Here is an 18,059-nt window from a genome sequence, read left to right on the forward strand (position 1 = left end):
GCTTCCCCAAATAGAGCCTGACCTGTGTAGGGTAGGTTCTCCACACTTCTTCTGTATTCCGCATCTGCAGACCATTGGCATAGCCAGAATCCCCTGCGAGCTGAGACAGACATGGAAGATATCCTTGCAGACAGCGTACCCAGGTCCTTCATGGATTGCTGTATGTTACATAAAACAGTTCAATGTCACTTCTGTCCATTGTATCTATCCTCTAGTAACGTGCCTGACCACTTTACTATAGCTTTAGAGATCTATGCACAGGCAATAGTAGGCCTCAACGCCACCCCTGAAGCAGTGTATATGGATTTGAGTGTAGTGTCAATCTTATGATCAGCCGGTTCTTTTAACGCGGTAGACCCAGGGACAGGTAAAACCACCTTCTTTGACAGTCTGGAAACAGATGCGTCAACTATGGGTGGGTTTTCCCATTTTTTTCTATCCTCCTCAGGGAAAGGAAAGGCAACCAAAACCCTTTTGGCGATATGGAATTTTTTCTCCGGGTTCTCCCAAGATTTTTAAAACAATGCGTTTAATTCTTTAAACGCAGGGAAGGTTAGCGAGGCTTTCTTATTATCTGTGAAGTAAACCTCCTCAGGAGTTGTGTCAGAAATGTTTAACACATCTCTAATAGCCTCAATCATGAGCTGCACCCCCTTAGCCAGGGATGCCGTCCCCCTCAGCACATCAACATCCCCATCAGCCGTCTCAGAGTCGGTATCCGTGTCATCTTGCATAATCTGGGCAAGTGCATGTTTTTGTGGGTATATGTTAGGGGATTTTGAAGGAATAGGGACAGAACCTGACCAAACTGCCATAGACTTCTTTAATACCCGAGTTTCAGTCTCAGTATGAGCTACCCTAGTAGAGATCCTTCCCTTAATAGAGGTCAACCACTCAGGCTCAGTAATAGGAATCTGAGACAAAACATTCCATTCCTGTGTACATGGAATGGAGTCCTCCTGAGAGGAAATGTCCTCTGCAGCATAAGACACAGAGTCCCTAGACATGGCTATGCAGGGGCGGATTGGCCCACCAGGACACCATGACAGATTCCGATGGGTCGGTCCCAAATCCCCCTCAGCCAGGCTGATTCACACTCAGGCTGGGCTGGCTCACACTCCTTCCAGTACTTGCGGTTCATTGGAACGCAATCCGTAAGTTAGGCTAGCGGGCACTTCCAGGTGCCGCTAGCTGTGAAGCTGTTCTACCAACAGGGACCTGGAGAACGTTAACCAGCCCAGCAGCATCCTCTCCCTGGCCCCGGCCAATGGTCTCTTCAACGAGCCTGGCCAGGGAGCAGCAGCATAGCGATAGTCAGAGCTGGGTTCACTACACCCGCCGCCACCCTAGCTCCCGCACTCTCACTGAACTGGCCAGAGCGGCGACTAAGCACTGAAGGGGACCTGGCAGAGAGGTTATTTTTAATTACATTATTTGCATTATGTTGGTGTAAGGGGTAGGGAGGCCCCAGTTAGTGTTTGGTTTGGGGACTGGACAGGAGCAGGATGTACCTTGTTCTCAGGATGCCAGCTGATCAGGCAGCACTCACAGCCAGCCCTGGGACAATCTCTAATGCAAAGTCCTTCAGTCCTATAGCTGCCCAATGTCTGTCCATGATGATGGGTCAATTTATGTAATGCGGTGGCTATGTATGCAATGTGGTGCTATTTGTGTAAGGACGTGACATACGTGTAATGTGGTGCTATTCGTATAATGCGGTGCTATACATGTAGTGCGGTGCTATACATGTAATGTGGTGCTATACATGTAAATAATGTTGTGGCTATGTATGTAACCAGGGGCGGATTAGCCACTGGGAGAGATTCCGCTGCACTGGTCCCCTGTGTCTGTGTTTCCCTACTTGTGTGTGCTCCCTCCCTTTACTGTGCTGTATGTAGTGTGTACTCCCTCCCTGTACGGTGCTGTATGAGGTAAAAAAAAAAAAGGGTTTGTAGAATGAAAAATCAATAAAATCAGAAGTAGATTAAAGGCATGACAGCAATGTCAGTAGACATGAAAGTTGGCATATCGGTCCTTGTATATTCAGACGTACAGATGTACATCAGGGAAGCACATTGTAGCAGCATATGCATAAAGTCGCAGGTAAACATTAGCATAACGTAAAGCAAAGGAGGCCCCAACTGTGTCTATCTCAGAATCAGGACCTCTGAGGAGTGACCCCGCAAAAGACTGCACCCCGATTAGGGCTGCTTTCATAAATTTCCCGGGCTGGTGTTTGATCCCAATCCGCCCCCGTGGCTATGTGAGAAAAACACACACACACGAAAATGTCAGACACAGTTTCCCCCCCAAGTATGCCACAGAGAAACACAGAGCTTGGAGTCAGCACACACACAGCGCTTCCAAAGGTAGATATATACAACTACCTGGCGCTGACTGTGTACCTTAATAGACTACACAGTAATCTTACAGCCTCCCCATCCCTTCTACAATACCCTGGTACCCCACAGGATAGCTGGAGTTGCTTGGAGGGACAGCTCTCCCTGTCAGAGTCTCTGTACTGGATCTGCAGGCAGGAAAATGGCGCTGAACGCTGCCGAGTCCGCTCTGAGAAGCTCCGCCCCCTGAACATGGCACTGCTTCCCGCTCTTCACTTCTTTATACTGGCCTGAGGAAATGTGCTGGCAGCGTTACCGAGGTCCCTCACAGCCTTGGTGACCAGTGTAGGGTATAGGCGCTGGCTCAGGGCGCCCCTCATAGCACCGCACTGTGTACCGCTGAGCCTCCGGAGCGCAGTTAGTACTGCGCTCCCACCCTGTTGCCGCCATCTTTACACCGGTTCCCCACTTGCTGTGGGAGCCGGTGAAATCTTCTGGCTCTGTTAGGGGGTGGCGGTATGCTGCGGGAGTGAGTGGTCGCCTCGGGCGGCCAACGATCATCACCCTCAGGAGCTCAGTGTCCTGTCAGCGGAGATAGTGGCCATTAACCTCTCTGGGTTGGACACTACTCCCCCCTCTAAGTCCCACGAAGCAGGGAGGCTGTTGCCAGCAGCCTGCCTGTGCCTAACTAATAAAAACAACAAAACTAGAAAGACTCCTATGGAGCTCCCCTAGCTGTGACCGGCTCCTCCAGGCACATTTTCTAAACTGAGTCTGGTAGGAGGGGCATAGAGGGAGGAGCCAGCCCACACTCTCAAACTCTTTAAGTGCCAGTGGCTCCTAGTGGACCCATCTATACCCCATGGTAATAATGTGGACCCCAGCATCCTCTAGGACGTAAGAGAAAATAAGATTTTAAACCTACCGGTAAATCTTTTTCTCCTAGTCCGTAGAGGATGCTGGGGACTCCGTAAGGACCATGGGGTATAGATGGGCTCCACAGGAGACATGGGCACTCTAAGCCTTTAGATGGGTGTGAACTGGCTCCTCCCTCTATGCCCCTCCTCCAGACCCCAGTTATAGAACTGTGCCCAGAGGAGACAGAGTACGAGGAAAGGATTTTTGTTAATCTAAGGGAGATACACACCAGCCCACACCATACAACATGGTACATACTAAACCAGTTAACAGCATGAACAAAACAGCATCAGCCAGAGACTGATCTCAACTGTAACATAACCCTTATGTAAACAACAACTGGGCGCCCAGCATCCTCTACGGACTAGGAGAAAAAGATTTACCGGTAGGTTTAAAATCTTATTTTCTCTTACGTCCTAGAGGATGCTGGGGACGCCGTAAGGACCATGGGGATTATATCAAAGCTCCAGACCGGGCGGGAGAGTGCGGATGACTCTGCTGCACCGATTGAGCAAACATGAGGTCCTCCTTAGCCAGGGTATCAAACTTGTAGAATTTTGCAAAAGTGTTTCAACCCGACCAAGTAGCTGTTCGGCAAAGCTGTAATGCCGAGACGCCTCGGGCAGCCACCCAAGAAGAGCCCACCTTCCTAGTGGAATGGGCCTTTACTGAATTTGGTAACAGCAATCCAGTCATAGAATGAGCCTGCTGAATCGTTTTACAGATCCAGCGGGCAATAGTATGCTTAGAAGGAGGAGCGCCAACCTTGTTGGCTGCATACAGGACAAACAGAGACTCTGTTTTCCTAACCCGAGCCGTCCTGGATACATAAATTTTCAAGGCCCTGGCCACATCAAGGGACTTGGAATCCTCCAAGTCTCCCGTTGCCACAGGCACCAAAAATAGGTTAGTTCATATGAAACGACGAAACCACTTTAGGCAGAAACGGAGGACGAGTCCTCAACTCCGCTCGATCCACATGGAAAATCAGATAGGGGCTCTTGTGAGAAAAGCCGCCAATTCGGACACCCACCTCGCAGATGCCAAGGTCAACAACATGACCACCTTCCAAGTGAGAAATTTTAATTCAACTGTTTGAAGAGGTTCAAACCAGTGTGATTTAAGGAACTGTAACACCACGTTAAGGTCCCACGGTGCCACAAAAGGAGGATGGATGTGCAGCACTCTCTTTACAAAAGTCTGGACTTCTGGGAGCGAAGCCAATTCCTTCTGAAAGACTATAGATAAGGCCAAAATCTGCACCTTAATGGAGCCTAACTTCAGGCCCATATCCACTCCTGTCTGTAAAAAATGGAGAAAACGACCCAGCTGAAAATCTTCCATAGGAGCATTCTTAGCTTCACAACAAGACACATATTTCCTCCAGATACGGTGATAATGCTTCGCCGTTACCTCCTTCCTAGCTTTGATTAGAGTAGGGATGACTTCCCCAGGAATACCCTTCCTAGCTAGGATTTGGTGTTCAACCGCCATGCCGTCAAAGTAACCGCGGCAAGTCTTGGAACACACAGGGCCCCTGTTGTAACAGGTCCTCCCTGAGAGAAAGAGGCCACGGATCTTCTGTGATCATTTCTTGAAGATCTGAATACCAGGCCCTTCGAGGCCAATTTGGAACAATGAGTATTGTCTGCCCTCTTGTTCGTCTTATGATTCTCAGTATTTTTGAGATAATTGGAGGTGGAGGGAACACATAGACCAACTGAAACACCCATGGTGTCACCAGAGCGTCCACCGCCACTGCCTGAGGGTCCCTCGACCTGGAACAATACGTCTGAAGCTTTCTGTTGAGGCGTGACGCCATCATGTCTATTTGAGGAAGTCCCCAACGACTTGTTACTTCTGCAAAGACCTCTTGATAAAGTCCCCACTCTCCTGGATGGAGATCGTGTCTGCTGAGGAAGTCTGCTTCCCAGTTGTCTACTCCCGGAATGAAGACCGCTGACAGAGCGCTTACATGATTTTCCGCCCAGCGAAGAATCCTGGTGGCTTCTGCCATTGCTGCTCTGCTCCTTGTCCTGTCCTGGCGGTTTACATGCGCCACGGCTGTGACGTTGTCCGATTGGATCGGAACGGGTAGGTTGCGAAGAAGACTCTCCGCCTGTTGCAAGCCGTTGTATATGGCCCTTAATTCCAGCACATTGATGTGTAGACAAGCCTCCTGGCTTGACCATATTCCCTGAAAATGTCTTCCTTGTGTGACAGCTCCCCATCCTCGGAGGCTCGCGTCCGTAGTCACAAGAACCCAATCTTGAATGCCGAACCTGCAACCCTCTAGAAGGTGAGCACTCTGGAGCCACCACAGGAGAGAGACCCTGGCCCTGGGGGACAGGCTTATCCTCCGATGCATCTGTAGATGGGACCCTGACCACTTGTCCAGAAGGTCCCACTGAAAAGTCCTCGCATGGAACCTGCCGAACGGAATGGCCTCGTAGGCCGCCACCATCTTTCCCAATACTCGAGTGCATTGATGAACTGACACTCTTTTTGGTTTCAGCAGGTCCTTGACCATGCTCTGGAGTTCCTGGACTTTTTCCATTGGTAGAAAAAGCCTCTTTTTCCCTTGTCCAGAACCATGCCCAAAAATGACAGCCGAGTTGTCTGAACCAATTGCGACTTTGGTAGATTTAGAATCCAGCCGTGTTGCTGTAGTGAAAACCGACTTGTCGGAAATCTGGTGGATCAGCGGAATACCAGCCGATCCGCCTGCTGCTGTCGGAAACGGGGCCTAATCAGACAGGTTTTAGCCCCCTTTCCGACAAACTCAATCCGACTTGAAACAAGTCGGCTTGAGGTGAGGAGCGGTGCGGCGGCTACGGGGATCGAGGATGAGAGATACCTTGACGGCTGTCCCCTGGCCAGGAACCTCTCTCCCTGCAGTGCCTCCCCCGCCGCAGACATCACCCACACTGTTTTCCCCCCGCCGGCCGCCGCTCACTGTTCCCCCTGCCGCTGCTGTCAGCGCACCCGGCAGGCGCGGGCAGCAGCGGCAGGACAAGACACAGGGAACGGCCAAATCCGACAGTCAGATTTGGCCACTACTTGAATAGGGATTGTTGGGTACATTCCGACAAATGCATGTCGGAATGGAGCGGACTCTTATTGAATATACCCCATAGTGTGGTCTTAATTTGTGTGCTTTAACATTGACGTTTTCCAGCTAGTAATAACAAATGGATGTGGGAACATAATTCCCGTCACCAATAGGCAATTTAGCTTTGAAGGTGCCACGTGTTGCATTATTATCTTAGAGTCTTATACACGCGTCAGATGATGTATGGCAACATACACAACGATTGTAAGCTTTGGGCGCAGCAACCTCTTTTATCATTTTTATATCTAGATTTCCATGCATACAGGCGCCACACATCAGTCACGGTGTACTGTACATACAGGCAAAGCTTGGGGCAGCCCAGCATCTCCGTAAGTGATGAGCACAACCCCCAAGAGTCAACAGGGTGTGTGTCATGAGGCCACACCCCCTGGCAGCCACTTCCCCTTTTTCGGATGCAGAAGTGTCCTATTTTGTAAGCAGCACTCTGCCCGCTGTCCAAGCTGCAGTGAACACTACATCCAAGCACAGCACATCAGGCATATAAATTCCTGTCACTGTGTAGTTTATAATCGGTTCCAAAGTAATTGTATTTCTGCATTGCTCTCAGGGGCAGATTTAAGAGCACTTCAGTAGATTATTTATATTCTTTGGTGGTAGGATGTAGGAGGTGTTACTGTGTGCTAGTCTCTCGATGACTCCCACAAAGCCCATATGTTGATTTCTGCTATGAGGCCAACCCCATATAGAATATAGTTATTTTGTTCTCCTTTATTATATAAAGATGTAGTTTTAATCAGATGAACCCAAAACCAGCAATTTACATTTATGTTGAAATTTGAATATGAAGCTTTTTATTCCAATCAAAAAATAATTTATTGAAAACCATTACAAAAAATCTTTGTAAAACAGGTGAAATAATTATTTCCAAAAACATAACAAAAATCAATGACAATAAAAAACAGCACACATGGTACCAGTATAAACACACGACACAACATTTAGTTACATCCATGTTTGACCTGCTTCATTGGCTGGAGCACTAGGACCTGATCATGAACAATAAGCAAAGAGCAATGATTGGCTGTAGCACATAGCAGCCAGATATCTGCTTTTAGCAGTGTAGTGTAGTGACAGTAATGCAAGCAGTTATCCCATAATGGTTACAGGATTGCTCTTTAAATCAGGTTATTAACTAGGTACCACCGTAATAGAGATTGGCAACCCAATGCGTTCTAGCTGTTAAAATACAATCACCAGTTCCTGCCATACCAGATATGAAGGAGAGGTTCTGGGAATTGCAGTTAACTAGCAGATTGCAAGCTGAAGAGCAGAGCCCTGTAGCTTTTGTGAATAACCAGTCTTTTTATTGCCATGTTCCTAGATGTAAAGAACCACGGAATATGCTGGGGTAGCTCAACCTGTAGGATGTCTTAATCTCTTCTGGAAATTGGGAGATATTTCAAACAGATCACAGCACTCTGCAAGTCCCCTGAAAGACGAAGTACCAGTACAAACATAGGTGGCAACTTCACAAAATTATTATCTCTAAAGTTCAGGCCATTTTCCTATTGTATGCCATCATATCTTTAAAAATAAATATATATCCATCTACATATAAAAATATATGAATTTGTAAAACAGACCTGCTGTAATTTTGTATTCTTCATATCGAAGAGTCATTTCCAATCCGGAATATCAGCGGTGTTACATTAGTGAAGTCAGTATTATATATAATTGCACATTAGCACCAGGCCTGCCTATTCTGGAACAGCACAGCAGGCTAGAACAGTCTATGCAGCATGTTCTAGCACAGATCATTCAAGAACCTATGCAGACTATAAATTAGCTTTAATATTAAAAAGAATACACTTGAATAGCTTTGATTATGTGCATTACCATTAATAACTGGGACCATGTTCCTATATTTTAGAACAATTTTCTGTCTAATAAAAATGGAAACTTTTTAGATAAAAAAAAAAAAAAAAAAAAAAAAGGGGATGTAACTAAAGAGAAAAAAAAAATGGGATGAAAAACAAAGAATGAATCATGGCATGTAAATTCAACATTTTGGACCAATCGCAGTGACTTGTTTATCATTTGTAAAGACACAAATATAGTCTATAAAACAACCCTCAAATAACTATACTTCCATGTGGTTATTTTCACGCTGCACTGTATGATCCATATGCAGATCCTGCAGCCTCAGACATGTAAACCATCACAGACGTACATATCTCCAGTGTTAGTAAAGCTGTGTTGTGTACACACTTAACGATTTCTGTCCAGTCTCTCTGATGGGAACACAAATCTGGTAATGACAATCAACCATTTGCTCCCAAATGCTGGAAAACAGACAATGGTCATTCAGACAAACCGGTTAAATCCATTTGATATAACAAATGTATCCAATCGTTTTTTGTCCATTTTCGAGTGTTTGGGAGAAAGTAGTTGATTGTCATTTGCTCCCATACATTACCAGATAGATTGGACAGCAGAATCTTTAGGTGAGTACTCAGCTTTAGTCAGGGATCATGAAACATCTCACACCACCAGCTACTATGAGCTGCTGACCCCTGTCTTATGGGACAGTGCATACAGTTTATACAAGAAAGAATAATGCAGTGCTGGTTTAACCTCAAATACAGATGACAAATATTGTCAGAGTGCAATAGGTACAACTGCGTCTGAGTGCAATAGGTATAAAATAAAAATTAATATTTAAGAAAAAATAAAACCACCTTTCATAATATAACACTTGAATAAGGATAGGATGGCACAACGTTTTAAAAAGGCAACAAAACCTCAAGTACAAGTTGATGCAATACCAAAAAGGTCCCTTATTACATTTCACTAGTACTGTATATATGCAAAAGTTATCAGAGCAAGAGAACTAAAGAAGTAAAGTATGTTCTGTACTGGTTACTACATGTTAGGCTCCAAAAGCTTGTTTAGTTTATTACCATTGGCCTACAGAGAAGTCCTACGTGCACGGAATGGAGAGAAAAAGAGAATATCACCCAATGAATTTCAGTCTAACAAAAATATTTATAAGCTGTTTTACCAGATAATTGCTACGTTTTAGTCACTTGCTAGTTCCTCAAAGGCCAAGAAGCTGTTCCGTGCTACAGTTATTCCTTGAGCCCCTAAGTACATGCTAAAGGCATGGCCATAAACTGGATTGTTCTAAACTACACAGAGGGTGCCCTGGACAAGCAGATGTCAAAAATGCAGAGACTGAGGCTTCTGCTTTGTCCTCCTTTTCAAACACTCTCCCCTCTGCTGTCAATTTAAAGTGGTGAACTTTAAGGTCTTGCTGGTGTTATATTACAGAAATGATCCTGGGAAGTCAGCTACTGTACTTGCTGAATTGCCCAGGGCTCAGAGAAGGAAAAGGGAGGCGTTCTAAACATAGCAATTAGGTTGTAATACAGATTTAAACGTTTGAATATATACACCTGCCATACAAAGTTTTTTTTGTTTTTTGTTTTTAAATTGGTCCTTAAATACAAAACTTTGAAATCTCAAAAATTCTAGTTGATATATTTTATTTCATTTAATCTAGCTGTAAAGGACTCAAACTAAAACATAAAAAACTATATATAAATAATCAGCAAGTAAACTGAAATACAGGATCCGACAGCAGATGATGTCTTCTTATAAAAGTTAGCTTGTCCAAAATAAGGTTACTTTTTAGGACTAAGAGAAAAGAGGGCAAGGCCATGCCAAGGGCACAGATTCCAGAGCAGCAATGTGCATCCTGCCAGAGGGCTTGGTCATGCCTTGCTATGTAAAATTACAATTTCCAGCAGTTCTAATGAATGCATAAATATACATTTTATTTCCTCCTTCTTGAGTGAATCTGCTCAGTGAAATAGCACAGCAATAAAATGGACTTTAACACAGGAGGGGTACAAGAAAAATACCATTTGTTTAACAGATTGAACTTATTTTTGCTGTAACCCACTGCCCCAACTCCAAGACAAAGATTGGCCACTTTAAATAGGCATATTAGTCCAATTGTTTAGACAAGTTCAAATACTAGGACCATGCTGCAGAACATGGGTACGTATCAAGATATTTAATCCTGCATAGAAGCATCATATTGACCAGTTTACAGTATGTGCTGCCCCAAAAGCCAGATGTTATCGCTTTCACTTTAGGGTCTGTAATTTGTTTCCATAGATAATGCAGATCCTCTAAATGGCCATGAGATGTCATCATTCTGTTAAAGATGCATTGGTGGTAAGGGGCCTTTCCTTCCCCCGAAAAGAACACATGACTCTGAGGCACAACTCCCATTTTATTGGCACAGATTCCCATAAAAACATCATCGATGTAGAGACTTGTATTTAAGGTTTGTGATGCTTCATACACTTTGGCAGCCACATCCCGAGAAATAACATAGGCAGCCCCTGCGGTGTAATCCGGATAGGACGACCATTGATACATTTCATGTGATACATAATACTTGCTATTTTTATTTCTTATGGGAGGTGACCCACGATGGACTCTTCCAATCCAGAAGTCTTGGACACCTATGTGATCTAAACCTTTTAAGTATGAAACCAGATTAGGCGTATGGACAAAAATATCATCATCTGCAGTCATAATAAATTTGGCATTGGGGCAATATGCATTCACCCATCCAAACTGCAAAAGTAACTTAAGTGTTAAGTTATGAAATGTGTCCAGGAACTCTTGCTGTACCAAGTCTTTATACACTTTGTTTTCTATTTCGAGCTGCTCCTGGAACATGTGACGCGTCGCAGGATCTTTATCAACCCCGAGGGCAAACATTACTTTCATTTTGGCAGAGTAATGGTAATGAATGTAATTCTCATTACCCCAGGTATTTCTAATCGCATCACGACGCCTTCGGTTCTCAGGCGACGTCTTTACAAAGAGAAGGAGAAGCACATCATCCTTACCACATTTATCTTTATTGCTGATCAAGTACTTGTAGTTTCTTGCATCAAAGGATTTTTCCCGATCAACAGTCAAGCTGTCATTCACAAAATCATAGCGGTTTATAAGATATCTGTAAGAGTAAGACTTTATGTGATTGACAATATCATTGTCTTCCTGAACCCACATAAGCATTAGTGACACCGCAAAACAAGTGGCTGCAATTTGTAAAAGCTTGCATCTTCTTAGTCTCCGACTACTAATATACATTCTGGGAAATTGGGAATCTTGCAGATTGCGTCTGATCAGTTCATCTAGTTCTTCTCTGCAAGTCTGTCTTACCTCCAGAATAAATGCTCATTTTAAGAGCAGCTCATAAAATGTAGACAAACTGAAAACCTGAAGTAAGTTTCATTCAAAGTCTTCAAACACAATATACAGATCCATATTACAGTAGTGGCATTGTTGAAAGCTTGTGTAAACATCCAGACTTGTACAGCTTAGGGATTCTCGGTAACCCAACTCCACCTGGGAGAGAAGGAACAGTAAATTATATTGTGCCCGCAGATTATACATCACAAACATGATAGGTTAAACAGAAATGTGTGTACACAACAGTTTGCAACCTCTATTTTAATTGCAGTGAATTTTGTTTGTAACTGACTAGAAACAGTGCTCTCTGGACACTGCCAGCAGTGTATGTGATAACTACAGTACGTAGAGTAGAAGTAGGCTGGAAACAACTGTTTGGATTTTGACATGGGCAGACAATTGAGGAAAGGTAGAGGTTAAATGTAGAACATCAGTCTACAGACATTTGAAATAAATTGCTTGTGCCACAGGCTTAAAGGCCCATATAGACGGGCCGATGCGGGAGAGGTGTGTGCTGAGCGAACCGCTCAGCACACATCTCTCCCGCCGCTCAGCACAGCGCAATCTGTGCTGAGCGTGCGGGGGGAGACGGGGGGGCCGCTCATTTCACCCAGCGGGTGAAGTGAGCGACCCGCTAGATTGGCCTGCGCATCGCTATCGCTGTAGGGGGTACACACGGAGCGATAATGCTCAAATTCTAAGCAATCTAGTCAGATTGCTTAGAATATCGCTCCGTGAGTACCCCCCTTAAATTTGCAAACACAAAATAGATGAGATATCAAATGAGTTGTAGAATATTATCCTTTCATTACACGATACATGGATTGTTCCATTTTTATGTAAGCTGTGTGTCCTACTCCGCATCGGTCTAGCCCACTGGGGTACAAGGAAAATCCTGGTAGACTTCACACTTAGACCGTACTCTCAAATGATACTGTACTTTAGAGGGTCAGTTACCTGGTGAAGCAGGTCCACAGATAAACATGGGGGCTTGTTTAATTTCTATGGAAACTACACTGATTCGCCCTGCCAATAAAAGTGGGAACACACCCATGCCCTTCCTCTTACTGGCTGTCTGCTTTACTTCCGACAGTGATTGGAATGGCTTTAGATCTCTGCTCTCATTCGCTAGCAGAGAAGTGGTGGTTAATATAGATTCCCAGCAGATGGTGGGAGTGGGTGTTGCTTAGCATCAACTAGAGAGATGAGTGGGCTGGGATTGTTCTAGAACTATACAAGCCTCCAATCTCAAAAGGAGTCTTCTTTCTTTTTCTCTTCGATTTTTGTATACAGTAAGCCTCCAATCTCACCCAATGTATGCTATGACTCTAATGTATTGGTGGAGTAAATAAGAATTTACTCACCTGTAATTCTATTTCTCGTAGTCCGTAGTGGATGCTGGGAACTCCTTAAGGACCATGGGGAATAGACGGGCTCCGCAGGAGACTGGGCACTCTAAAAGAAAGATTAGGTACTATCTGGTGTGCACTGGCTCCTCCCTCTATGCCCCTCCTCCAGACCTCAGTTAAGGAAACTGTGCCCGGAAGAGCTGACACAACAAGGAAAGGATTTGGAATCCAGGGTAAGACTCATACCAGCCACACCAATCACACCGTACAACTTGTGATAGCCATACCCAGTTAACAGTATGAACAACAACTGAGCCTCAGTAACAGATGGCTCATAACAATAACCCTTTAGTTAATCAATAACTATATACATGTATTGCAGAGAGTCCGCACTTGGGACGGGCGCCCAGCATCCACTACGGACTACGAGAAATAGAATTACCGGTGAGTAAATTCTTATTTTCTCTGACGTCCTAGTGGATGCTGGGAACTCCGTAAGGACCATAGGGATTATACCAAAGCTCCCAAACGGGCGGGAGAGTGCGGATGACTCTGCAGCACCGAATGAGCAAAGGCAAGGTCCTCCTCAGCCAGGGTATCAAACTTGTAGAACTTAGCAAATGTGTTTGAACCCGACCAAGTAGCAGCTCGGCAAAGCTGTAAAGCCGAGACCCCTCGGGCAGCCGCCCAAGAAGAGCCCACCTTCCTTGTGGAATGGGCTTTTACCGATTTAGGATGCGGTAACCCTGCCGCAGAATGAGCTTGCTGAATCGTGTTACAGATCCAGCGCGCAATAGTTTGCTTTGAAGCCGGAGCACCCAGTTTGTTGGGTGCATGCAGGATAAACAGCGAGTCAGTTTTCCTGACTCCAGCCGTCCTGGCTACATAGATTTTCAAAGCCCTGACTACGTCCAGCAACTTGTCCACTCCCGGAATGAACACTGCTGACAGTGCTAGCACGTGATTCTCCGCCCATCGAAGAATCCTTGTGGCTTCTGCCATTGCCATCCTGCTTCTTGTGCCGCCGTGATGTTGTCTGACTGAATCAGTACAGATTGGTTTTGAAGCAGGGGCTCTGCTTGACTCAGGGCGTTGTAGATGGCCCTTAGTTCCAATATATTTATGTGTAGAGAAGTCTCCAGACTTGACCACTGTCCTTGGAAGTTTCTTCCCTGAGTGACTGCCCCCCATCCTCGGAGGCTTGCATCCGTGGTCACCAGGACCCAGTCCTGTATGCCGAACCTGCGTCCCTCGAGAAGATGAGCACTCTGCAGCCACCACAGCAGAGACACCCTGGCCCTTGGGGACAGGGTAATCAACCGATGCATCTGAAGATGCGATCCGGACCATTTGTCCAACAGATCCCACTGAAAGATCCTTGCATGGAACCCGCCGAAGGGAATTGCTTCGTACCATCTTTCCCAGGACTCGCGTGCAGTGATGCACCGACACCTGTTTTGGTTTCAGGAGGTCCCTGACCAGACATGACAATTCCTGGGCCTTCTCCTCCGGGAGAAACACCTTCTTCTGTTCTGTGTCCAGAATCATTCCCAGGAAAAGCAGACGGGTCGTAGGGATCAGCTGCGACTTTGGGATATTCAGAATCCAGCCGTGCTGTTGCAACACTTCCTGAGAGAGTGCTACGCTGACCAACAACTGCTCTTTGGACCTCGCCTTTATGAGGAGATCGTCCAAGTACGGGATAATTATAACTCCCTTTCTTCGAAGGAGTATCATCATTTCGGCCATTACCTTGGTAAATATTCTCGGAGCCGTGGAGAGACCAAACGGCAACGTCTGGAATTGGTAATGACAGTTCTGTACCACAAACCTGAGGTACTCCTGGCGAGGTGGGAAAATGGGGACATGCAAGTAAGCATCCTTGATGTCCAGCGACACCATAAAATCCCCCTCTTCCAGGCTTGCAATAACCGCCCTGAGCGATTCCATTTTGAACTTGAACTTCCTTATATAAGTGTTCAAGGATTTCAAATTTAGAATGGGTCTCACCGAACCGTCCGGTTTCGGTACCACAAACATTGTGGAATAGTAACCCCTGCCCTGTTGAAGGAGGGGGACCTTGATTATCACCTGCTGGAGGTACAGCTTGTGAATTGGCGCCAGTACTATCTCCCTTTCCCTGGGAGCAGCTGGCAAGGCTGATTTGAGGTAACGGCGAGGGGGAGTCGCCTCGAACTCCAGCTTGTATCCCTGAGATACAATTTGTACAACCCATAGATCCACTTGTGAGCGAACCCACTGGTTGCTGAAGTTTCGGAGACGCGCCCCTACCGCACCTGGCTCCGCCTGTGGAGCCCAACGTCATGCGGTGGACTTAGTGGAAGCAGGGGAGGATTTTTGTTCCTGGGAACTGGCTGCCTGGTGCAGCTTCTTACCTCTACCCTTGCCTCTGGCCAGAAAGGATGCTCCTGTGACCCGCTTGCCTTTCTGAGGCCGAAAGGACTGCATTTGATAATACGGTGCTTTCTTAGGCTGTGAGGGAACCTGAGGTAAAAAGGTCGACTTCCCAGCAGTTGCTGTGGATACGAGGTCCGAGAGACCGTCCCCAAATAGTTCCTCACCCTTATAAGGCAAAACCTCCATGTGTTTTTTAGAATCAGCATCACTTGTCCACTGCCGAGTCCATAATACTCTCCTGGCAGAAATGGACATTGCATTAATTCTAGATGCCAGCAGGCAAATGTCCCTCTGTGCATCCCGCATATATAAGACGACGTCTTTTATATGTTCGATGGTTAGCAAAATAGTATCCCTGTCAAGGGAATCAATGTTGTCTGACAGGGTATCAGTCCATGCTGCTGCAGCACTACACATCCAGGCTGAAGCAATAGCAGGTCTCAGTAGAGTACCAGAGTGTGTATACACAGACTTCAGGATAGCTTCCTGCTTTCTATCCGCAGGATCCTTTAGGGCGGCCGTATCCTGAGACGGCAGTGCCACCCTTTTAGATAAGCGTGTTAGCGCCTTGTCCACCCTAGGGGATGTTTCCCAACGTAACTTATCCGTTGGCGGGAAAGGGTACGCCATCAGTAACCTCTTAGAAATCACTAGTTTCTTATCAGGGGAACTCCACGCTTCTTCACACAAATCATTTAATTCATCAGATGGGGGAAAAGTCACTGGCTGCTTTTTCTCCCCAAACATAATACCCCTTTTGGTGGTAACCGGGTTAATATCAGAAATGTGTAATACATCTTTCATTGCAGTAATCATGCATCGGATGGCTTTTGTAGACTGTACATTTGTCTCATCCTCATCTACACTGGAGTCAGACTCAGTGTAGCGGGCGTTTATGAGCCCCTGACGGCATCTGAGTCGCCTGGGCAGGCGCGGGCTGAGACCTCGGCTGTCCCAAGGCTGCTGCGTCATCAAACCTTTTATGTAAGGAGTTGACACTGTCGGTTAAGACCTTCCACATATCCATCCATCCACTAGGACGTCAGAGAAAATAGGGTGTGGTATTGAAGGTCGACCACTATTGGTCGATAGTAACTAGGTCGACAGGGTATCTAGGTCGACATGGTCTTGGTTGACAGGTCAGAAGGTCGACATGAGTTTTTTAAATCTTTTTTTGGTGTCGTTTTCACCTTACAGTGACCAGGAACTCTAATTAGTGCACCGCGTTCGCTCGCCATGCTTCAAGCAAGGTGCCGAGCGCAAGTCACCGTTCCCAAATGTAGTCCACGTGGATCGTAAAGTATGAAAAAGTAAAAAAAACAACTAGATAAATTAATATGGGGTCGATTCAATTCGGCCAGTTATGAATAGCGCCGGGAATTAGCTCCCGCCGCTATTCAATTCAGCTCCAGTTAAGTCGGCGATGGCCCGTTCTCGCCGACTAAACAGGTTAAATTGTCGGGAGAACGGGCATTCTCCGACTTAACTCCCCGGCGCGAGGCTGATTCCCGACAGAATCAGCCTCGCGCCGGCCGCGAGGCAGCACTTTTGTCGGGTTTCTTCTCTCATCCCCCGGGGATGAGAGAAGAATTCCCGACAATTGCGGGTAACTAGCAGCTGAATTGAATAGCGTCGGGAGCTAATTCCCGGCGCTATTCATAAGTTGCCGAATTGAATCGACCCCTATATGTGAAAAACTCATGTCAACCTTTTGACCTGTCGACCGAGAACATGTCGACCAATAGTGGTCAACCTACACACTGTCGACTTAAGTCTTGTCGACCTAGAGACCTGATACAGAGTAAATAATGTCTCATCAGAGCATTGCGTGGATTTTTTTTCTTTTAAGGTGGAAGCTTACTTACACAAGCCATATGCATGTGGAATGGGCAGGGAAAATTTCACCTTAGCTCATTTACAATATTCATGCATAAGCCACTGCTCTGTTGGAATATTGCCCCACTCCAGTCACTGGTTGAATTAAGAAAAAACAAAAACCACCACCACGGACAATCCAACATTAGTATTCCCCAAAACTGTCCAGGCCGCTTAAGCTGCGTACACACTGGAGTGACGTGCTACACATCAAACCTAGCGATATCGCTAGCAACCTTGTTTATAATAATAAAAGATGGAACATGATTGTTCTGTTCTTTATTAAGCCGTTCCAGTATGTACACTCAATACGGGCTCAAGGGCATTTGTTCTGATGTCGAAACAAATGCACGTCTCTCCAGTGTGTACCCAGCTTTACACATGTACCCTCCTTATGGCAGTCCTGTGAGTAGAAGAGAAAATGACTCAGACTATGGTAAATAGATAAAAGTAAGGAAGATCTCAGAGCAGTGATGAAGAACGCACAAGAACACACATTAATCCAGACAGGTCATACTGGAGATTCGATTGTATGCCTTCATAAGCATTATCTGCACATTACTATACTAATTATATTTATATCTGTCTAGTCTATATCAATACACACACTAAAATTTAAAAAAAATAAAAAATGCACACACACACACACACACACACACACACACACACACACATATATATATACACACACTAAAATAAATTATATATATATATATATATATACACACACACACACACACACACACACACACGTACGTACGTACGTACGTACGTACGTACGTTATGGTAAGAACGTTATTTCTCCTAAGT

At 45.6% G+C, this 18,059-nt stretch overlaps 2 protein-coding genes across 6 annotated transcripts in view; one reads left to right on the forward strand and one right to left on the reverse strand.

The window, feature by feature from the left end:
• Positions 1 to 18,059, forward strand: part of MCF2L2 (MCF.2 cell line derived transforming sequence-like 2) — a 1,017,734-nt gene that overhangs the window by 483,872 nt on the left and 515,803 nt on the right. The gene's annotated exons all lie outside the window — the stretch shown is intronic.
• B3GNT5 (UDP-GlcNAc:betaGal beta-1,3-N-acetylglucosaminyltransferase 5) overlaps positions 9,859 to 18,059 on the reverse strand; it is a 125,000-nt gene continuing 116,799 nt past the window's right edge. Inside the window, exon 2 of the mRNA XM_063916349.1 lies at positions 9,859 to 11,763. Coding sequence (XP_063772419.1) covers positions 10,369 to 11,505 — 1,137 coding nt within the window. The 5' untranslated portion in view covers positions 11,506 to 11,763 and the 3' untranslated portion in view covers positions 9,859 to 10,368. The remainder of the gene's footprint in view (positions 11,764 to 18,059) is intronic.

This window comes from Pseudophryne corroboree, chromosome 4 (assembly GCF_028390025.1).
Source record: "Pseudophryne corroboree isolate aPseCor3 chromosome 4, aPseCor3.hap2, whole genome shotgun sequence".
Lineage (NCBI taxonomy): Eukaryota > Metazoa > Chordata > Amphibia > Anura > Myobatrachidae > Pseudophryne > Pseudophryne corroboree.